The sequence below is a fragment of the Protopterus annectens genome, chromosome 16.part0 (genome assembly GCF_019279795.1).
Source record: "Protopterus annectens isolate FY-2018-M chromosome 16.part0, PAN1.0, whole genome shotgun sequence".
Lineage (NCBI taxonomy): Eukaryota > Metazoa > Chordata > Ceratodontiformes > Protopteridae > Protopterus > Protopterus annectens.
Window position 1 is genome coordinate 868608418 of NC_056750.1, and position 24732 is coordinate 868633149.

Below are 24732 nucleotides of genomic sequence, written 5' to 3' on the forward strand. Positions count from 1 at the left end.
AACTGGTTCTGTGACAGAGTAACTGATGCATGGAACAGACTACCAAATTACATTAAAGTACTAGAGAATCATCAGACAACCTATGTAGAAGGTTCTATAGGAATGAGAAGTGCACTAACTGGTTCTGACAGAGTAACTGATGCATGGAACAGACTACCAAATTACATTAAAGTACTAGAGAATCATCAGACAACCTATGTAGAAGGTTCTATAGGAATGAGAAGTGCACTAACTGGTTCTCTGACAGAGTAACTGATGCATGGAACAGACACCAAATTACATTAAAGTACTAGAGAATCATCAGACAACCTTTGTAGAAGGTTCTATAGGAATGAGAAGTGTACTAACTGGTTCTGTGACAGAGTAACTGATGCATGGAACAGACACCAAATTACATTAAAGTACTAGAGAATCATCAGATAACCTACGTAGAAGGTTCTATAGGAATGAGAAGTGCACTAACTGGTTCTGTGACAGAGTAACTGATGCATGGAACAGACACCAAATTACATTAAAGTACTAGAGAATCATCAGACAACCTGTGTAGAAGGTTCTATAGGAATGAGAAGTGCACTAACTAGTTCTGTGACAGAGTAACTGATGCATGGAACAGACACCAAATTACATTAAAGTACTAGAGAATCATCAGACAACCTATGTAGAACGTTCTATAGGAATGAGAAGTGCACTAACTGGTTCTCTGACAGAGTAACTGATGCATGGAACAGACTACCAAATTACATTAAAGTACTAGAGAATCATCAGACAACCTATGTAGAAGGTTCTGTAGGAATGAGAAGTGCACTAACTGGTTCTATGACAGAGTAACTGATGCATGGAACAGACACCAAATTACATTAAAGTACTAGAGAATCATCAGATAACCCATGTAGAAGGTTCTATAGGAATGAGAAGTGCACTAACTGGTTCTCTGACAGAGTAACTGATGCATGGAACAGACACCAAATTACATTAAAGTACTAGAGAATCATCAGATAACCTATGTAGAAGGTTCTATAGGAATGAGAAGTGCACTAACTGGTTCTGTGACAGAGTAACTGATGCATGGAACAGACTACCAAATGACATTAAAGTACTAGAGAATCATCAGATAACCTGTGTAGAAGGTTCTATAGGAATGAGAAGTGCACTAACTGGTTCTATGACAGAGTAACTGATGCATGGAACAGACACCAAATTACATTAAAGTACTAGAGAATCATCAGATAACCTATGTAGAAGGTTCTATAGGAATGAGAAGTGCACTAACTGGTTCTGTGACAGAGTAACTGATGCATGGAACAGACAGCAAATTACATTAAAGTACTAGGGAATCATCAGATAACCTGAGTAGAAGGTTCTACAGGAATGAGAAGTGCACTAACTGGTTCTGTGACAGAGTAACTGATGCATGGAACAGACACCAAATTACATTAAAGTACTAGAGAATCATCAGATAACCTATGAAGAAGGTTCTATAGGAATGAGAAGTGCACTAACTGGTTCTGTGACAGAGTAACTGATGCATGGAATAGACTACCAAATTACATTAAAGTACTAGAGAATCATCAGACACCCTATGTAGAAGGTTCTATAGGAATGAGAAGTGCACTAACTGGTTCTGTGACAGAGTAACTGATGCATGGAACAGACTACCAAATTACATTAAAGTACTAGAGAATCATCAGATAACCTGTGTAGAAGGTTCTATAGGAATGAGAAGTGCACTAACTGGTTCTATGACAGAGTAACTGATGCATGGAACAGACACCAAATTACATTAAAGTACTAGAGAATCATCAGACAACCTATGTAGAAGGTTCTACAGGAATGAGAAGTGCACTAACTGGTTCTATGACAGAGTAACTGATGCATGGAACAGACACCAAATTACATTAAAGTACTAGAGAATCATCAGATAACCTATGTAGAAGGTTCTATAGGAATGAAAAGTGCACTAACTGGTTCTGTGACAGAGTAACTGATGCATGGAACAGACTACCAAATTACATTAAAGTACTAGAGAATCATCAGATAACCTATGTAGAAGGGTCTATAGGAATGAGAAGTGCACTAACTGGTTCTCTGACAGAGTAACTGATGCATGGAACAGACTACCAAATTACATTAAAGTTCTAGAGAATCATCAGACAACCTATGTAAGAGGTTCTATAGGAATGAGAAGTGCACTAACTGGTTCTCTGACAGAGTAACTGATGCATGGAACAGACAGCAAATTACATTAAAGTACTAGGGAATCATCAGATAACCTGTGTAGAAGGTTCTACAGGAATGAGAAGTGCACTAACTGGTTCTGTGACAGAGTAACTGATGCATGGAACAGACACCAAATTACATTAAAGTACTAGAGAATCATCAGATAACCTATGTAGAAGGTTCTATAGGAATGAGAAGTGTACTAACTGGTTCTGTGACAGAGTAACTGATGCATGGAACAGACAGCAAATTACATTAAAGTACTAGGGAATCATCAGATAACCTGTGTAGAAGGTTCTACAGGAATGAGAAGTGCACTAACTGGTTCTGTGACAGAGTAACTGATGCATGGAACAGACACCAAATTACATTAAAGTACTAGAGAATCATCAGATAACCTATGTAGAAGGTTCTATAGGAATGAGAAGTGCACTAACTGGTTCTGTGACAGAGTAACTGATGCATGGAACAGACTACCAAATTACATTAAAGTACTAGAGAATCATCAGACAACCTATGTAGAAGGTTCTATAGGAATGAGAAGTGCACTAACTGGTTCTGTGACTGAGTAACTGATGCATGGAACAGACTACCAAATTACATTAAAGTACTAGAGAATCATCAGACAACCTATGTAGAAGGTTCTACAGGAATGAGAAGTGCACTAACTGGTTCTGTGACAGAGTAACTGATGCGTGGAACAGACACCAAATTACATTAAAGTACTAGAGAATCATCAGATAACCTATGTAGAAGGTTCTATAGGAATGAGAAGTGCACTAACTGGTTCTGTGACAGAGTAACTGATGCATGGAACAGACACCAAATTACATTAAAGTACTAGAGAATCATCAGACAACCTATGTAGAAGGTTCTGTAGGAATGAGAAGTGCACTAACTGGTTCTATGACAGAGTAACTGATGCATGGAACAGACACCAAATTACATTAAAGTACTAGAGAATCATCAGATAACCCATGTAGAAGGTTCTATAGGAATGAGAAGTGCACTAACTGGTTCTCTGACAGAGTAACTGATGCATGGAACAGACACCAAATTACATTAAAGTACTAGAGAATCATCAGATAACCTATGTAGAAGGTTCTATAGGAATGAGAAGTGCACTAACTGGTTCTGTGACAGAGTAACTGATGCATGGAACAGACTACCAAATGACATTAAAGTACTAGAGAATCATCAGATAACCTGTGTAGAAGGTTCTATAGGAATGAGAAGTGCACTAACTGGTTCTATGACAGAGTAACTGATGCATGGAACAGACACCAAATTACATTAAAGTACTAGAGAATCATCAGATAACCTATGTAGAAGGTTCTATAGGAATGAGAAGTGCACTAACTGGTTCTGTGACAGAGTAACTGATGCATGGAACAGACAGCAAATTACATTAAAGTACTAGGGAATCATCAGATAACCTGAGTAGAAGGTTCTACAGGAATGAGAAGTGCACTAACTGGTTCTGTGACAGAGTAACTGATGCATGGAACAGACACCAAATTACATTAAAGTACTAGAGAATCATCAGACAACCTATGTAGAAGGTTCTACAGGAATGAGAAGTGCACTAACTGGTTCTATGACAGAGTAACTGATGCATGGAACAGACACCAAATTACATTAAAGTACTAGAGAATCATCAGATAACCTATGTAGAAGGTTCTATAGGAATGAGAAGTGCACTAACTGGTTCTGTGACAGAGTAACTGATGCATGGAACAGACTACCAAATTACATTAAAGTACTAGAGAATCATCAGATAACCTATGTAGAAGGGTCTATAGGAATGAGAAGTGCACTAACTGGTTCTCTGACAGAGTAACTGATGCATGGAACAGACTACCAAATTACATTAAAGTTCTAGAGAATCATCAGACAACCTATGTAAGAGGTTCTATAGGAATGAGAAGTGCACTAACTGGTTCTCTGACAGAGTAACTGATGCATGGAACAGACAGCAAATTACATTAAAGTACTAGGGAATCATCAGATAACCTGTGTAGAAGGTTCTACAGGAATGAGAAGTGCACTAACTGGTTCTGTGACAGAGTAACTGATGCATGGAACAGACACCAAATTACATTAAAGTACTAGAGAATCATCAGATAACCTATGTAGAAGGTTCTATAGGAATGAGAAGTGTACTAACTGGTTCTGTGACAGAGTAACTGATGCATGGAACAGACAGCAAATTACATTAAAGTACTAGGGAATCATCAGATAACCTGTGTAGAAGGTTCTACAGGAATGAGAAGTGCACTAACTGGTTCTGTGACAGAGTAACTGATGCATGGAACAGACACCAAATTACATTAAAGTACTAGAGAATCATCAGATAACCTATGTAGAAGGTTCTATAGGAATGAGAAGTGCACTAACTGGTTCTGTGACAGAGTAACTGATGCATGGAACAGACTACCAAATTACATTAAAGTACTAGAGAATCATCAGACAACCTATGTAGAAGGTTCTATAGGAATGAGAAGTGCACTAACTGGTTCTGTGACTGAGTAACTGATGCATGGAACAGACTACCAAATTACATTAAAGTACTAGAGAATCATCAGACAACCTATGTAGAAGGTTCTACAGGAATGAGAAGTGCACTAACTGGTTCTGTGACAGAGTAACTGATGCGTGGAACAGACACCAAATTACATTAAAGTACTAGAGAATCATCAGATAACCTATGTAGAAGGTTCTATAGGAATGAGAAGTGCACTAACTGGTTCTGTGACAGAGTAACTGATGCATGGAACAGACACCAAATTACATTAAAGTACTAGAGAATCATCAGACAACCTATGTAGAAGGTTCTATAGGAATGAGAAGTGCACTAACTGGTTCTGTGACAGAGTAACTGATGCATGGAACAGACTACCAAATTACATTAAAGTACTAGAGAATCATCAGACACCCTATGTAGAAGGTTCTATAGGAATGAGAAGTGCACTAACTGGTTCTGTGACAGAGTAACTGATGCATGGAACAGATTACCAAATTACATTAAAGTACTAGAGAATCATCAGATAACCTGTGTAGAAGGTTCTAAAGGAATGAGAAGTGCACTAACTGGTTCTGTGACAGAGTAACTGATGCATGGAACAGACACCAAATTACATTAAAGTAGTAGAGAATCATCAGATAACCCATGTAGAAGGTTCTATAGGAATGAGAAGTGCACTAACTGGTTCTGTGACAGAGTAACTGATGCATGGAACAGACACCAAATTACATTAAAGTACTAGAGAATCATCAGATAACCTATGTAGAAGGTTCTATAGGAATGAGAAGTGCACTAACTGGTTCTGTGACAGAGTAACTGATGCATGGATCAGACACCAAATTACATTAAAGTACTAGAGAATCATCAGATAACCTATGTAGAAGGTTCTATAGGAATGAGAAGTGCACTAACTGGTTCTGTGACAGAGTAACTGATGCATGGAACAGACTACCAAATTACATTAAAGTACTAGAGAATCATCAGATAACCTATGTAGAAGGTTCTATAGGAATGAGAAGTGCACTAACTGGTTCTGTGACAGAGTAACTGATGCATGGATCAGACAGCAAATTACATTAAAGTACTAGAGAATCATCAGATAACCTGTGTAGAAGGTTCTACAGGAATGAGAAGTGCACTAACTGGTTCTGTGACAGAGTAACTGATGCATGGAACAGACACCAAATTACATTAAAGTACTAGAGAATCATCAGATAACCTATGTAGAAGGTTCTATAGGAATGAGAAGTGCACTAACTGGTTCTGTGACAGAGTAACTGATGCATGGAACAGACTACCAAATTACATTAAAGTACTAGAGAATCATCAGACAACCTATGTAGAAGGTTCTATAGGAATGAGAAGTGCACTAACTGGTTCTGTGACAGAGTAACTGATGCATGGAACAGACTACCAAATTACATTAAAGTACTAGAGAATCATCAGATAACCTATGTAGAAGGTTCTATAGGAATGAGAAGTGCACTAACTGGTTCTGTGACAGAGTAACTGATGCATGGATCAGACAGCAAATTACATTAAAGTACTAGGGAATCATCAGATAACCTATGTAGAAGGTTCTACAGGAATGAGAAGTGCACTAACTGGTTCTGTGACAGAGTAACTGATGCATGGAACAGACACCAAATTACATTAAAGTACTAGAGAATCATCAGATAACCTATGTAGAAGGTTCTATAGGAATGAGAAGTGCACTAACTGGTTCTGTGACAGAGTAACTGATGCATGGAACAGACTACCAAATTACATTAAAGTACTAGAGAATCATCAGATAACCTATGTAGAAGGTTCTATAGGAATGAGAAGTGCACTAACTGGTTCTGTGACAGAGTAACTGATGCATGGAACAGACTACCAAATTATATTAAAGCAAGCACTAGTTTAGATATTTTTAAGAACAGCCTGGACACTTATAAGAACATCTGTTTTGGTATTCTGGCAGGCTGGAATGCCATGCTTGAAATATTTGCATGTATGTGTGAAAGTGATAAAGTTCTGGAAGATTTTGTTTAACAGCATTTTAAAAAGGGGGGAAGCACCAACATTTTGGAAGAAAGTTGTGGTGGCTGTATTACCTAAAGGACCTTACTATTGCCTAAATGCCTAAAACTGCAAATTATGAACCCATACACAGATTGGTTCAGCAATACCCATATTTATGGGGATACAATAAGTTGAAGTATTTAATAGTGTGGATTAAAAAGGCTTCTGTTGCGGTATGATGTGTGGAAAGAGATTAAAAAGATAATACAAAAACTGAGAAACTGTTAGCTCTTGTTTATGGATATGGATAGTAAGACACAAGCAGGGAAAATGTTCTTAATCACTTTAGTTTTATATATGGGTCAGACTATTTTTATCAGTCAAAAGAGAGGTTTTGGCCAGTAATTAATAAAGACTTGAAGGAATTTATCTGGGAGGGAAAGAGAACAATGATTAAGTGAGATAAGTTGATCTTTTCAGTAGAGGAAGTTGATTTAGGATTACCTGATTTGAAGAGATATTTTTAGAGCTACACAGGCTAATAAGCAAAACGCAAACAGAAGATAATAATTCTAAATGGAAAGGGATGATGAAGCATGAAGTGGGGGGGGGGCAGAGTTCAGGAAATAAAGAGAGAGAGTCAGATTCTGGACGCAGATCCTTAAGGAAAAGAGTAATAACCATATAGAATATAATATTCATAAAGTAGCAGAACTGAGCCCACACACAAATGGAGGAAGGATATTTTGCCAATGGATATGATTGCAAGTAGAGGCACAGAAAGTAGTCAAGAGGGAGGTGGTCTTTCATGGGTAAAGGCAGAAAAGGAACTAAGGTATTGGGAGAAAATAACTAGAGAGGGAACGATAATAGAGTGGGATGAGGCCAAGAAGATGTTTGTACTGCAGGCTGGTGACTGCCTTCCCTCCTGGAGATTGATATCAGAATATTGGCAAAGAGAAAGGGATAAGGGAATGTTAAGTGAAATACCTGCTCTGGTAGACTTCTTAGTTGAGTCTAGAACAGAAGCTGCTGTTAAAAAAAAAGGATAATTAATATGGCATATAAAATATTGCTTGTTTAACTATAAGAGTCATTCAGTGGAGGTTAAAAAAGATTCGGAAGAGAGACTGGAAAAGCAATTTACTAGAGAACAGTTGGGAGGACATTTGTATGGCTTCCAAGTGTGCAACAAAGTCCAGAGGTACAGGATCTTTGCTTGGAAGTGTTTGCATTTGTATTTTTATACCCCAAGCAGACTTGAAGTTTTCCTGAGGTAGATGGCAAATGGTGGAGGTGTGATGGGGGAAGAAAGAGATAACTGGGAATATAAAGTTTTAAGAGTGTAATAATTTGTCACATTCAGAAAAATTCCATATGGAGTACTCCATCAGAAATATTGGCAGAGTAAATATCTGTAATGAAGGAAATTATTATTTTGAGCTGACGAGCAGGATCAGAATTGTCTAGACATAATAAGGCCTTATCAAGTTTACTTCTTTTGACTGCTTAACAAGCAATTACCAGAACATGGAAGTTAGTTTCTACAAACTGTATTTGAAGTATTGAATATTGTAAAAGGGATGTACAAACTGGAAAAGAGAAGAAGCATGTCGTACAGAAATAAATGGAAATTGTGGGAATAATACATGGAGAATAACATTCAGGAGGAGGTTTAAAGGCAGGCAGCAGCTCATCAGTTTCATGTTGGACTGAAAAAAGAAAGGATTTGTGCTGCATAATGTAAGTGTATGGAAAAATCATAATGTGCTTTGTTTTCTTTTCTGTTAATATACATTTGCCTTTGTCTTAAGTGGTAATTTAATAAAAGTATTTAAAAATCCTATCTGCAGTGCTGGCATTTGTGATACTCCAAAATGCCTTACTGCTAGTAACACTGATATTTTGTAAGCAAACAAATTCCTTCACATTCCTACATGTAAGTATTTTAATGTATTCTGTTCAACTTTTGAATAGAATTTTCTACCTTCTCATTGGCAGGCCTATACCAAGAAGCACACTACAGCTGGTTTCACCTGGTCTGTCGCACTGTCTCTACGGTGCTTGTGTTCGTAAGTACTAGGCTACCTTGATGTCTATTTTATGCCTAGCCAGTTTCCTATTTTATGGTCAAATTAACCTGTCTTATTTTTTAAGAGACTGGCCTTACCCAGCCCATAGTTGATAATTGTGTATTACCGCTAATGGGAAGAACTGGGATCATACCGTAGAGACTTTGAGAGGACCCATGCATGGGATAAAGTATTTAGAAATTGCCTCCATCCATTTGTAGTACAGGTGGCAGTCCCGGAGTAATTTTTCTGTTTCCCATCCATAGTTCCAAGTTGTGCTTGAATATGGACATGGATGATCTTTGTTTTATGTGGATGGGAGGCCTGTTCCAGAGCAGCAGTATCCTCTGCGAAATGTACCTGACCTTCCAAACTGTTCTGTTAATGTTGCAAAAGAGGTTTAGACCAAGTCATTCTGATGCCATTTGGCTTACTGATGTGCAGTAAATCCATCAGTATTGGGTCAGAGGTTGCCTTGTATGCCAGACACAGGTCAACTCTTAGAATTCTGTAGGATACTGAGTATAGTGACAGGGTTTGAGTTGGTCCAAGTAGGACACGTATCCTTTAATATGGTATCTCTGTGGGCATTCCAGCTGTTGCATGTCTCTGAACAAAATAATTGCCAAAGGGGGCATTATACTCAGAAATTGTCATAATGAAGGCTGAGTTAAGGGGGGGACAGTGACATCCCTAGATCTAGACACAATCCCTTTGTTTATAAGGAATTAAATATAGATGGACTTTCTTGCAACGGTAGACACATGTTGGTCAAAAGTTAGGTCACTGTCCACATAAGTTCTGAAATCCTGAACAACAGGTCTGCTCTTAGGGGTATATTGTCAATGTGGCAGTTCCTTGGCATAGATGACTTCCCAAAGGAATACAGTCATGCATTTTTGGCATTTAGTTTCGTCACATGATTTTGGTACCAGTAATTAATTTTGGACAAACCTTTCTGCAGGATGTCCAACTCATTTGAGGATTCAGTGATGATCTAGCTTGCAGTCATCTGCAAACTTAGCCAGAGCCCTGTGGTATTGGCTTTAACTTCAGAAAATGATATCCCAAACAAGAAAAATCCCAGCACAGAACCCTGAAGGACTTCACTGGTGATTGGTCTCTCTGTATTGGTAACTTCCCCTGTTTTGAATTCTTGCATTGTAAATGAATTGTGGGTGTCACCTTGTAAAGTTTAACCCATCAATGTATATGTCCATGTCCATCGTGTTGCTGGCTTCCACCTTCACTTGTTCAGTGTGTCCAAGTAGATGTCTGTGGCTGCATCATGTACTCCTTAGAAAAAAGTGCTATATGAAAAAAAAAGCGAAAACATAGCACTACATTTACAGAGTAGTTCATTGTGTTCATGCCTTCCAGCTTCATTGGTTTGCTTTGTGTTGCAGTAAATTGTTATGACATGTCCAATCAGAAGGCTACTGCACTGTTAAGGAAAAAATCTTTTATTGAAAAACATTGCAAGTAAAGCATTACTTTTACACAGTACAAATACAAGCAGTCCACAGTACTAGGAAGAGAAAACAAGGCAGAGAAAATGGCACACTCAGTCACCAACAGGAGTTCTTCTTGCAATCACTGAAAAGACATGCTTGTTTGTGCTTGACTGTGTATTTTTTTATTGGACTTCCTGGCTTCAGGAAGTTTTTGATTTCCTTTAATAAATATATGATGTTGTGCACAGCTGCTTAGGCTGACCTGCATTCCAGCTTTTACCAGAGATATGAGCATTCTGTTCCTTTGATCAGTCCATGGATTTCCCATTAAACAAAATACTCTGTTCATATAACTGTTACTAGCCAGGAATAATAGTACAGACTGCATCAGTTTGTACAACATAGTGCAGTCTTCAGCTTTGCTGCAGAAATTCACCCACCGTTCAGCAACTGCTGCTTCTGTCATGTTCAGCTGTAGTGGCATTTCAGTGCAGTGCTTAAAGCACTGTAATCTGAATAGAGTCCAGCCATGTCCACATTGCTCAGCTTTAAGAGCTGTTGTCTGTAGTTTAGCCTATCGTACTGTTTCTTGAAGACTTGCTCCATGCATAATTTTTAAAAGATCTACTGTTAAAGTCAAACCATTTTTGCAGATATGAAAGTGCCCTGCTGTAAAATGTGGAAACGTCTTGAGAAACACACCATACCTACTGCATGTGGGGAAAAGTGCCCTAAACAGATGCTTCTTTTGTCTCCAAAATACTGGTTGTCCATCTTTTTGTGCAGCTCAACTGTGACTCCTAAATGACTGCATACACCTCAGAAGCAGTGATGGTGTTGCTTTAGTTTTATTGATCTGTGGAAAATTGGGAAAATTTTATGTACGAAGTGAATGTAACACTCTGCCTCAAAGATGTTATTATCTGAGAAAGTATCCTTATCAGCCTCCACCAATTTCTAAATTAAAGAATGAACATTCCTCAGGCCCCTGACTACTGAAGTAGCCTTTTATTGCTGGCCAGCATTCCAGCAGTATTGAAACAGCTGGCATCAGTGACAGCCTCAGCATGCTGAATAATGTCCTTCCAGTCCTGAACTAGGAAAGAAAACATGTCATCTGATATTGTCAGTCTTCATTCATTCTTGACGAATGGACTCTGTTCCGATCCTTGGAACTGGCTTGAACGTTATACAGCTCAAGCCAGCCAAAAAAACTCTTGAGCTAAGACTCTACCCACAGTGCCTCTCTCTTTATTACTCCAGATCTCTCTTGCCGGTCTGATAACAAGACGCGTCAGTCGATACTCTCCAGCCAAGTGCTTCGATACTCTCCAGCTAAGTGCTTCAATATTCTTTTCTTTAAGACATACTTTCTATACTTTTAAGTAGTTTCTTTTTTATCTTGGGTTATATTTATTGTGCGTAAATTAGCTCTCTACTCTTCTTACCCAACGGTAATTTGTATTACCATTGTTGGTAATTTTCCCCCTCCCTTTTACCTTTTAGGTAATCTCCTTTTTTTACCATCACTGGTATTTTCCTCATTTACTGTTTTTGGTATTTCTCCCTACCATTGTTGGTAGCTTTCTTCTCTGTCCTTTTAGTGTGTGTGTGTGTGTGTGTGTGTGTGTGTGTGTGTGTGTGTGTGTGTGTGTGTGTGTGTGTGTGTGTGTGTGTGTTTTTCTTTTAAATGGCAGAAAAGCAGAAAGGCACATCAGGCTTCAAACAGTGCCAAGATTGTGGAAAAAAGATGCTCAATTCAGATGGGCATCTTTCATGTATATATTGCTTCGGTGCACCACATTTTGAAACTTAATTGTAAGATCTGTCAGGGCTTCAGCTCTAGAACACTGGCAGAATGCCAAACTAAGTTGATTCTGAAGGGATTGCTAAAATCCTCCTTTGGTGAAGCCATATATAAGCCAGAGTCTTCTCCACCAAAATTGAACATAAAAAGAGAAGTCATTAGGTGCTGGGCTGTCCATCAGTGCCAGACTCAAAAAGGCACACGTCTCCAGTTCCATTAGTCTCCACAGAACTGAAGAGTAAGATTCGTAAACTGATTGTCAAACAAGCTTTGGCACAGACAGTTATGACCCCCTCGGTACCAACAGTTTCGGTACCGACAATTTCATCAGCACTGACTTTGACAGCCTCGGCACTGACAGTTTTGTCAGCACCAGCATCTTTGACCTCCCACTCTATTCTGACTTCTCCATTCGCTCTGCAGCTTATGGTGTCTAAGCATGAAACATTAGTATTTCCCAGAACAAGGTACTCCCCTTCTGGGTCATCTTCCCAGTCCCTTCTTGGATAGTCCAGAGTCTCCCTCGGGGATGTCAGTCCGATCAACCAAAAGTCTTTCTGAGGTAGACTTGGTGAGATTAGTGGATCAGCTTTTGGCGGCCGGGGATCTTCCTGCACCCACTCACCCCTCCCTCCCATCTTGTCTCCTAGGACTAATCCTGATTTTCCTCCTCTGACCTCCTCACTAGACTCGGAGCCCACCACTTCAGTTACCCCAGTTCCAGCTGTTACAGTGCTGACAGAAGCTCCTCCTCCTGTACCTGGATTGGCTTTTCAATTCCCTTAAAACCTGTAGACTCTCGGGGTTGTAGTTTGGCTGTTGGTTCAGAGGGATCTTGTATGGTTCCTGTTTTCTCGGAGTTGTCCTTGGCTCTCAGAACCCTGACAGTTTCAGACTCTTCCCCGGTTCCTGTTTTGGAGGGTGGTCCTTTGGAGCAGCGTGTGACCCCAGTTCTGAGGTTGTCTTTCTCGGTTCCAGGCTCAGATCCCTCTTTGGGTGGGCCAGCCTTCCAGATCATGGAGAGAGCTTTAACCTCAGTGGGCTCTCAAGTGGCCCTATCTACATCAGAGTGTCACATCTTTGTACCTTCTGGACTGCAACTGCCACTATCTCTAACGTCAAGACAGTGTGAAGAAAAACTGCAGGAGATCCCTGTTCAGGGCCCCTCTTCTTTGGAATCTTCCTCATTGATCCTCACTGAGGAACCACACCATAAGAAGACTTGTAAGAGGAAGCATTTATATTCTAAGAGGAATCTGTCATAAAGACTCAAACTACAATGAAGGGGAGGGTTCCCCCTGGTCACCCCTGAAGATGTCTGATTTGGAGACATCCTGGAAATCTTAAAACAGTGGGGTGATTGGAAGACCACAAACCCATTCTCCGAGGAAGGCTTTCAGTGCTCACCCATCTACTTCCTGGCTGACCCCGCCCGCTGATGAACTTATTTAGCTAATCGCGCAATGGGCTTGGAAGGATTCTGATTCCATAGAGCTGATTCCCCAGATGCCAGACAAAATTTTATCAGCTCCAGAAGATCAACCATGTTGGGGAAAGAGTTTAGCAGTAGATGCCATGGTGATGGCAGCAGCAGCCACCAAAAAGGAACTTGCCAAGGAGAGTTCCACTGTCCACCCTCCTAACTGAGAGTCTCGGACAATGGCCAGGTTTGGGAAGCGGGTCTATGCATCATAAACCTTCACTCTTAGGTCCTTGAATTTCATGGTACACTTCACTAGACTCCAAAGGAATCTGATAAAGGAGCTTTCGGATACCCTCGTCAGAGCTGTGTTTGACAAGGTGTGGATAAGGTTGCCTCTCAGCTTGCCACCCTGCAGTCTATATCGAACTCATCCATGTCGCTGATCGCTCATGCAGCCGAGGGAACAACCAGGGCAGCAGGTTGATGGTTCTCAGGAATATTCTTCCCATAGGGCCAACCAGGACCTAAAGTAGCTGGGGACTCTGTCCCATTCGTCAAGAATGAATGAAGATTGACAATATCAGGAAAGAAGTTATGTTCTTACCATAGCGTTCCATCTGTGTTGTCGATCTTCATTCGTTCTTGGCATCCCACCCTCCTGCCTCCTCCTATGGACTTCTGGAGGTTTTAACAGTTGTACTGGGAGCCTTTAGGTTTCACCTCAGACGTGCCTTCTGTTATCTTTCTGTTATCTTTCTCTACTTGGCTGCAAACTCAATCTGAGGTACTAGAGAGAGGGGCATTGTTGGTAGAGTCTTAGCTCGAGAGATTTTTTTTTGGCTGACGTGAGCTGTATTTGATTTGACCGAGCAAGTTCCGAGGATCAGAGCAGAGTCCCATTCTTCAAGAATGAATAAAGATCAACAACATAGATGGAACATTATGGTAAGAACATAACTTCTTTTTTTAGCTGTATGACTTCAGACTGAAAATGTTTAAGATAGTTATGATTATTCCCTTTTCTGACAGAAGTGTTGCCTACAGTATAACTGGACATTTGCTTCAACTGCAGCCATTTCTGCTCTAATATGCCTATGATATTTTGCCTATGATATTTGTCAGTAAGGATCATTGTGATCCTTATAGAAATCAGCTAACTTTTGCTGGCTGCTATGGTTGTAGTGAAAGGACAGAAGTGCCATTGGGAACAGTTTTTTTACTTCTTTATTGGAAGCATCAGATGCAGTGTAAAAGTTAGAAGATCCTAGATCTTGTAGACTTGAGTATGGTGCCAGTGCATTCAAGGTAATGCACAGAGTCTTTCTCTTCCCACAACTTTATTTTGCTGCAGTTGGTGAATTCAAGTACATTGCCTGTGCCAGTGTTGTGCCAGACTCGATAAACACATGAATAGTTATGAATTCACCCCATCATACACTGCTATAACCCATGCTATAGTAATTTTCATAGAGTTACCAAATGAGGCATGTGGCTGGATGAATTCTGCATCATGAAGTTCTGTTTCTGTAACTACTAGCTTTGTAGATCTGTCTTGGCTGTTTGGTGACTCTTCATGTTTTTCCCCCCCGCACACTTGTTGGTGAAGTTTATCCCACAGGAAGCGAAGTGTAAATTATCACAGAATGTACCCATGAGTACTTCTTCTCCCAACCCTTTTGTTATCTTTGGTAGAGCCAATAACATGGTTGTAGTGCTCTCAGCCTCTTCTGTATCCAGATATCTCTTAGTGCAGGAATTGTCATGGTTACTTTCACATTGTTCACTAAATAAAAAAGCATTAACTCGTCCACCATTTAATGGAATATTTCAGTTCATGTAAATCAGAAACAAACAGCTGGAAAATTATACTCTGTGATTAACCTCTGATTATCAGATGCCCACACCCCATAGCTTTGCAGTTATGTACTACCCTCAAAGAACAAGCTAGGAGCATAGCAACCTTGCAGGTTAAAGACTACAGTTCCCTAAGCAAGCAAAACATTTCATCTCAAGCAGTGTAAGTTGCAAAACTGTACACATTTTGACCTTAAGTAGAAACAACTGTATAAGCAGTAACGCACATATGTTGGCCTAAAGCTGAAGCAGGGACTGTGGGCTGCTAGCTGCAATGCACAATGTATTTCCCTTTTCTTACACATGCACTACATTGACTACAAATAGTCAAAACTCAATGGAAAAAATGCTTTATGAAAGGGGAGCGGACCCCTCTGCACCCTTACCCACTGCTAATTATATATACCAACTCTGAGATCACAAACCAGTGGGAAAGGGCAAAGTCACACTTGCCACCGTACTGTGTAGAGATCCCACAGAATAAATGTCAGCATCCTGCAGTGAAGTAGCAGTTTGCCATAATCTGGCTAAATAAACATTCATTACATTGAATGTACAATGAAACACACTGAACCTATATATATATATATATATATATATATATATATATATATATATATATATATATATATATATATATATCAAAAGTAACAAAACTTTCAGATGTGAATCACTATTCCAATCTATATCTATTCACAGTTTTTATTATTATGTTACCTTGCTTATTGAAATTGGCCCTTTTGGAGAAAAGCAGATTTGTTTAGTTTTGTTTTTGCTTGGTTTCTGCTGATGTAGCCACCTTGAATTTGCAATGGAAAACTGTGCTTCCTCTCCCATCTGCTACCCGTGACCACCACAAATTCTCAAAACAAGAACTCACTTGTCTGCTATAATCACCATTAGGTTCCTAGACAAGATAAACATACATTTGAAAATTATCTTTGAGCAGTAGAATTGATTATTCATCATCATTTTCCATTTCCTTAGCTGAATTAACACTAGCGAATACAGCACAAAAGTCAATGGCAGCATGCACTTGCGTTCTGCTCCATAAAATTCACTTAACTTTATTTTTTCTTTTATTTATCATATCTCATCTTACATATTCATAACTTGCAAAAATCATGCACATTTTCAAGGCTGGTGACTTATCCTACAGCTTGCTGTTTAGGATTCTTCTATTATTTAAAATGTTTCAGTCACAGGAAACAAATGGTTATTATAGGCATATGTGACAGAATAGCTAGCTCAACTCATTTGTGAAGAATTTGTGTACCTATGAAAAAGTTTATAATACTATCGCAGCTGTTAGAATTAGGGTATTCTCAGTAAATTCACTATATTACATTTAGGTAGAATAAGTTCTGAAAATATAGAGTCAGAGGTATGTATTCAGTTTCAGAGAAAGACAGTTTATTAGAAAGGAAAGATAAGCATAAAATGTGCAGAAAATACAGAAATACAGAATGTTCCTTTCTCAAGGGAAAGATACAATCTTACCAGGTACAGAATGTTCCTTTCTCAAGGGAAAGATACAATCTTACCAGGTACAGAATGTTCCTTTCTCAAGAGAAACATGTAAATAGCAATGGAATGCTAGATAGAAACACATGTAAGACCAGGCTTGGAAACCAAGGTAACCAAGGCTAAGGAGGTGTGTAAAGCATTGCAAGGTTTTCCAAGATTGCCACCGTACTTTATGCCTCTCTAATATATAACAACCTAAGGCAATGTGATCTAAACAAGCTAGAGACCTGCTACAACAAAATCGCCAAATTCGCCACAGGGGCATCCTACCGTAGTCACCACTGTCTCTCACTTGCTGAACTGGGCTGGCTTGAACTCCACCTCCTTCAATGGTATCAACTCTCACTCGCTAACAAACTAGTAAACCATCCACTAAATGTCCCATCCCTCCAGAATCTACTCCAACCCTATCGCACCACCAGACCACTAAGATCCAGCAACAAAAATCACTTGCAGATCACTAAAGCCAATAACTCTGCTGGTGAAGCACTATTCTCTTGCACCATAGCCAAATTATGGAACTCCCTCCCACCCACAATTACCTCCATACCATCATGCACCCACTTCAAAACTTTACTAAAAGCACCTAAAACATGCTGGCTATGCCCTTGCAACTCCCACTCTAATATCACCCTCCCCATCCAACCACTACCTTTCTTTCCACTCCATTAACTACCTTGGTTATAGCAAGCTCAGATGCTCATAAGCCAGTGCTTATTATACAGCAGGAACTTCTTCTTGCAACATTTGTTAATGTCTGTTATGTACTTCACAGATAAAGATTCTAGTTGTCTACTGATGTACTATGTTCTTCATCTGTAAATATGTTGTAAGTAATTGCTGTGTAAATTGTTAATCGCTATGTAATCTAATGTAACTACTGTCTGTTTATTTTAACTGTGGAGCTTTTCTCCCTGGGCCTCCACTGAAAATGGACCTACGTCCAGTCGGACACTCCCGGTCAACAAATATAAATAAATAAATAAATAAATAAGGTTTTGGTATTGTTAAAGTATACTTCAGATACAGTTAGGGAAGTCAATTAGTTAGTTCAGTCTGACATACAGAAAAGATTAAATATCCAGTATTTTGGAAAGGAAGCTACAATACAGATGCTCGAGACTGAATACAGCAGACAGGTCAAATAAACACTGTTTCAGTTTACATTATTCAGGACATCCAGAATATACATGCAGAAACTTTGGATATATTTAGCAGCACTGTTCAGCCAACTAACCAGCATCCCAGCATTTCTGCAGACTGTTATTGTTTATCAGCACTGTTAATGAAGACAGTATTTGGATATTGTAAACATCTAATAAAGCCTTATTAAATTAACTATAGTGTTTGGAGAATTCATTCTGAAAAGTACACAAGACTTGGCCCATTAAAGGAGAGACTGGCACCTGTTCAGCATGAATTTGGGTAATTAACAGATAAAGACTTATGTTCCAGTCTCATTTCAGTTGTTTCCAGTTAATTCCAGTATAGTACAGTCTCATCAGCTCTTTTAGCAGCAAAGCAAATAAATAATTCATTCTTCCTATTTTGCACCAGGTCTACTGCCGCCAGTCTTTTATGTTTGTGTTCAAACTTTATTACTCAGCCTGTTTAACATCTCCTTCCAGCCTCACATCACTCACTATCCTTGAAGACAATTAACTTTTACCGAACACAAGATGTTATGTAGTCCAATCTCGCCTACATTCTTACCCGTGGGTTCGGAGCCGAATGTCGGCTCCGACTTGGCCAAAACCTTTCTAGCTCGAAGTCTTTCTATTGGCTGGGCTAAGATGGTATCCCATGCTGCATTGCTTTATATCCCCAGATCTCGTTTGCCGCTCGTGTAGCTCAGACGTGGTCTCGCTCTTGGCTGTGGCTAAGTACCCTTTTTCTTCATTATTAGAGAACTGGTTGCAAACATAAAGCTATTTTAATAGCTATTGTGTGCTCTGGTCTTGTATGGTGAAAAAGTTTTGTGTTTGATCGTTTTTTTCTGTGGTATCCCACTAGCTGTTCCAATGGGCTAGGCCCGTTTCAGTTAGAGGACCTAGTCTGTCCCTTGCTTCCTTGTGTTATTTTGTTTTTACAGGTCTAAAACCATTTAAATTAGAGGTTTTAGTCTTCCCCTCCTGTGTTGTGGCTAAGGATCGTTTTAGTTAGAGATCTTGAGGTTCTCGTTTGTGGTAGTGTTTTTCCCGCCTTGTGACCATTTTACCATTGGCACTGTTGGCAGTTATTGTTGTCTTTGGTGCTTTGTTGTAGCTAACTATGTCCAAAGATTCTAAGGAGCACAAGCCTTCGGGCTTCAAGAAGTGCTCTAGGTGCAGCTATAAAATGTCCATTACCGATGGACATTCTGTCTGTGTGTATTGTCTGGGAGCAATCCGTCTCCAGGAGTCGTGCAGTTTCTGTCATGCGTTTAGTCCGAGAGTTCTTCAGGAAAGGAAGAATAAGTTGATTTTGAAGGGACTTCTGAAACCCTCCTTTGAGGAAGGTCTGGAAACTGCTTCCATCTCCAAGACAAAATCTTCGAAATCTAAAAAGAGATCTCTGGCTCCATCAGTCTCCTCGGAGCCACTGGAGAAATGAGCAAAGTCTGCTTCGACATCCTCGGCTCCATTGTCCTCGCGGCCGCAGGAAGTGTCTGTGGTTATGGAACCGGCATCTGCTCCAATAATTTTGGAACCTATTCGGAGCCGATCGCCTAGCCTTGGGCCAGCATCACCTCCACGCATGTCCCCTTTGGAGAGGAGGTCTCGATCTCCCTCTCTATCCTCTAAATCCTCCAGGACCTTATCAGATGTGGACGTTGATAGAGTGGTGCAGAGACTCCTTCAGTCACTGGTTTTGGCAAAATTGTTTTCTGCTCTGGAGGCCATCCTTCAACCTGCTTCGATACTTCCTCCTCTGAGCATATCTCCACTTTTGGAGCCGGAGTGCTCGGCACCATGTGATGTCCCTAGGTCAGTTCTGACAGCCCCTCCTGGCTTATCGGTACCGACATTAGCTTCGACCCCGTCGGCGCCGTCCACGGGATTCAGGACTCAGGATTCTTCGATCAGACCTGAGGGAGAGGCTTCGGGACACCTATCAGTTCCTAGTCTCCCTCTCGGTGCTTCGGCGCGGGGAAGTCTGACTCCTGTTGTGGTTTCTGAGGCTGGTCGCTCCTCGGACTTAGGAGGAATGGCCTTCAAGGCCATGTGGAGTGCGCTGGCCAGGTCGTCAGTGGCATCATGTGGGTCGGTCACTCTGTCCCCTACTACACCAGTGCAGGTCTCTGATTGCCATCTATCTCTAGACAGCGGAGCCCCACGGCCTCAGGGTACTCCCATGAGTGGTCCCCACATTTCTGAGGGCCCCTCAGAGTCCTTGCCTGAGGAGCCACCCAGAAAGAAGATGTGCAAGAGGAAGCACAAAGATTCCCAGGATGAGTCTCTCACATCAGACACTGACCTCGAGGAATCGGAGGGGTCCCCCAAGTCATCCTCTGAGGATGTTTCTTTCTCTGACATCCTAGAGATTTTGAAACAAAGAGGTGACTTGTCATCCAAAGCCCCCTCCGAGGAGGAGTCGGTCTTCCTGAAGGCCTTTGGTGCTCAGCCCGCCACCTCCTGGGTATCTCCACCCTTCGAAGAGCTTCTGGATTTGGTCTGTTGAAGTTTGTGGGAGACTCCTGACTCTGTGGAACCAGTCCCCAGGAGACCCAATAAATTTTTGTCTGCTCCTCCTGGTAAGGAATTTCTGTCCAAGGGAGTCCCTGTAGATGCCATGGTGGTGGCTGTGGCCACTCAGAAGGAATTAGCCGAGACCTCTTCCACCGTCCATTTTCCTAACAAAGAGTCTAGGACCATGGACCGGTATGGGAAGCATACCCTTTCTTCAGCGAACTTTACCTTACGGTCACTGAATTATTTATCTCACTTTACACGGCTCCAGAGAGATCTCCTCAAGGAGCTTGGAGATACTCTCATGGGTAACGTTTCTGAGGAGATGACCCAGACGGTTAACACTCAGATGTCTACCCTCAATTCCATAGTTAACTCCTCCATGAGGCTAATCTCATATGCAGCCAATGGAACGAGTACGGCAGGAAGTTCAGGAGTTGCTCTAAGGAGACAGGCCTGGATGCGCCTTTGTCATTTCGCGGAGGCCTTCAAGTCTTCATTCACCGACGCCCCTTTCGATGGTTCCTCTTTGTTCTGAACTAAGGTGAAAGACACCCTCACCAGGTGTGAGCAGGAGGGAAAAACTCTGTCTGCTGTAGGAGTCCATTTTTCCCTTCCCTCTAGGCCTTATCCCAAGGCCCAGAGGGGTGGCAAAATGTGGTTCAAGAAATCACGGAGGTTTTTTCCCGGTGCACAAAGTGAACCCCTTCCAGAGGCAGAGGAGGAGGTGGTTATTCAGGGAGATGCCACCCTAGGGGCAGAGGAGGCCCCCACAACTCTGGAGACCGCAATTCCTTTCGTGGCTGTCCCTACCACCGCTCCTGATGGGAGGCCCGACTGTGCATTTCCGGAGCCAGTCGGGGGTCGAATCTCGTTATACCCGGAGGCCTGGCAAGACATCACCCAGGAACAATGGGTTCTACGAATAATTTCTGGAGGATATGTCATCCTCTTCTCGTCAGATCCCCTTCCAATCAAGAAGATCCCAGATGTTCCACCCAGTCAAAGGGATTACGCAGCTTCAGAAGTTTCAAAGCTGCTACAAAAAGGAGCCATCCAACATGTCCCCTCAGACCAGATCAGATTAGGGACTTACTTGAGATTCTTTTTGGTGCCAAAAAGGACAGGGGACCTGAGACCCATGTTAGATCTCAGCCAGTTGAACACCCACGTGTAAAAGTCCAAGTTCCAAATGGTCACATTGCAGTCTGTCCTCCCATTGTTGGGAAAAGAAGTGTGGATGTGCTCCATCGACCTCAAGGATGCTTACTACCACATCAAGATGGACAGGGCATCCAGAAGTCACCTATGCTTCCGGCTGGGAGCCAGTCATTTTCAGTTTTGAGCCCTGCCCTTTGGTCTCACTACAGCCCCCAGAGTGTTTACCAAATGCATGGCAGTGGTGACTGCTCACTTGAGATGTCAGGGATTCTAAGTGTTTCCATATCTGGACAACTGGCTCCTTACTGCCACCACCAGGCATCTACTAATTCAGACCAGGGACGCTACTATAAACCTATGTCAACAGCTGGGCATCGCATTGAACTGGGAAAAATCTGCCTTGTTGCCCTCACAGCATGTCACTTTTATAGGCGCAGAACTAGACACCATCCTCATGCGGGCGTTTCTACCACAGGAAAGAATCAGAGTCCTACAACAAGTTCATACCTTGCTTCTCCTGAGAAGAGCAAAGGCAAGATAGGTCCTCCAACTATTGGGGACAGTGGCTGCGATGATTATGTTAGTCCCTTTGGCAAGGTTACATATGAGACTCCTTCAGTCGCTACTTTTTGCCCAGTGGTCTCACCAACGTCTTCCACTTTCTTACCCTATACTACTCACGGACAGGCGCAAACAGGATCTCAGTTGGTGGCTTCGCACTGACAACCTGAATGCAGGAAAGCCCTTCTTTCCTGCGCCCCCCATTGCCACGGTGACCGTGGATGCCTCCCAGATGGGGTGGGGGTGCATTATCTAGGCAGGACAGTCCAAGGCACGTGGCAAGAGCATTTATATAGCAATTTATAGTGTTAGAACAAATTAAATTGGATACTAGAGGTGGCCCTTGGGAGGACATTCTTGAAAGCAAAGAGTTATGGTGGCAGGTTAGTCTGGAAGCAGGAAGGGAACTGGGCTTAAACGACTTTTTATCCATAGTGTCATTAAAATTGAAAGCAAATAAAATTTAACGTAATAATTACAAGTAAACACTAGAGGGAGCCAGGCACCAAAGCAATGAAATGCTCTTAACATGAATGTATTTCCGTATTTACATTGCATGAAATGGTTTTATTTTTTATTCATTTTTAAATTCAATGAAAGTTTTTTTTTAAACTAATGTGTTTTAATGTATTTATCAGATGAAAAAGATTTTATATATTCATTTACATATTGATGAATATTTTTAGGCAAAACTTTGTATTTAAGATAGGTAAAGGTATATAAGCACTATTGCACTTTTTTCATATATTCAACTAATGAATATTCATGAATCCTCATACAGAAGTTGATTTGTTGATTTTAAATGAAATTGAGGGTTTTTATTGGATTGGTTTGAATTAATTAACTTGGTAAAAGTATATAATTGATTTATTTGACATTCGATTTTATCTGATGAAGTCCTGTTTGGACGAAAACGCAAATTGAGTGGAAACAGCATTTATGTCGATTTTCTCTGTCAATAAAACTAGTGGAATTATCCAGTTTGGAGGAGTATTTCTTGGTCAAAGGCACTGTTTTTTGGTTTTTGAGTTTTGGATTGGTGCCTAACACTTTTTATTGGTCTTTATAAATATAGCATTATCTTGGACTATTTCCTTGGTATCCCTTAACCCCGTTAAGTGAGATCATATACTACTGACTTTTGCATACAAAATCTGTAAACCCACTGAAACAAATATTTCAGAATTCAAGGATTTTAAACTTACTAAGCTCATCAAATTCTATAATAAAGTTTAAAAGTTCATTTATAGCTGCATCACCCTCTAGAGCTGTCAGTCTGAACTACATCAAAATATAATGAGACATTTACAAACAAACCACCCTGGTGGTCCGCCACTATAAATGAACTTTACTGTAAAAGAAAAAATATCATTAAAGTGCACAGCAGATTAAAAGACCACCAGGTTAAGGATAATATCAGACATTTGACTAAAAGTTTGAAAAATATTGTTAGGTTTACTATAGGAACCCATAAACGTGGCTTAGTATCATAAGCCAAAAATAATTACAAATCATTTTACCATGTTAGGAAATGGAGAAATAATAATCAACATTGCTCCAAACTTATTTAAAATAGCATTGTGTACTCTGAACCAGTGGGCATAGCTAACATATTAGTAAAGTGCAAATTTTACCACCAGTATTTTTATACAAAGCACATTTATCCCTGAACCTCCTTTCATCACGAAAGGCCATGTACTGAAGGTGCTTTTGAAGACCAAAAATACTTCCTCCACCATGGGAGCTGATAACATATCTGGCTATTTAATAAGTGTACTAAACAAACCCTAGTAGAACCACTCCTTAAACTATTTGATTTCAATTCAGCAACAGGCTTTGTTCCTGAGGTTTGGTGCACAGCAGTGATTATGCCACTTCATAAGGATGATGCAACTACTTATCCCAGAAATTATTGGCCCATTAGCCTGGCAAGTCTTATTTACAGAGGTATTAATATTGCAACTGACATGATAAGGTTCATTATTAAAAATGTCAAGCTAGACCATAGCAGTTTGGATTTGTCACAGAATTCTGCCTTATGAATCTGGTTAACTTATTTGAAAGGGTAACACTAGCTGCTGAACAGCAGTCATACTGTCCACATGGTTATGACACCATCCTCATACTAGCGTAGTTAGTATGCATTAGTTATTACAAATAGATATCTTTCCTTATCACTGTTACAGTATTCTTTATATATGGGATATTCTGCTGAGAAAGCCTAGTATCTGGCCAGCATATCAAAGCCTTTACATCTTTGCAGTGCTCTATGTCATATGTATGCCCTACGTGCAAGGTGTAAGGTGCATCTGTGATGTATGAATTCATTTTCTATGCTGTTCACTGAGCTGGTTTGTCTACCAAGTGTTCTAAAGGTAAGTGCACTGTTGGGGTTCCTTATTTTCTTTTTTCCTCCATCTAGTTTTTCTTATCATCCAGGAAGGGGAAATGAGTAATGGC

General features: G+C 40.6%; 1 protein-coding gene across 5 annotated transcripts in view; it reads left to right on the top strand.

The window, feature by feature from the left end:
• The window catches only part of LOC122790457 (DNA repair protein SWI5 homolog), a 1611811-nt gene that overhangs the window by 1168254 nt on the left and 418825 nt on the right, over positions 1-24732 (top strand). For 3 of the 5 annotated variants that reach the window (XM_044058002.1, XM_044058000.1, XM_044058001.1), the window contains one exon: positions 8747-8817. The exons of the other annotated variants lie outside the window; for them this stretch is intronic. In XM_044058002.1, coding sequence (XP_043913937.1) covers positions 8747-8817 — 71 coding nt within the window. The remainder of the gene's footprint in view (positions 1-8746; positions 8818-24732) is intronic. 5 annotated transcript variants of the gene reach the window in all.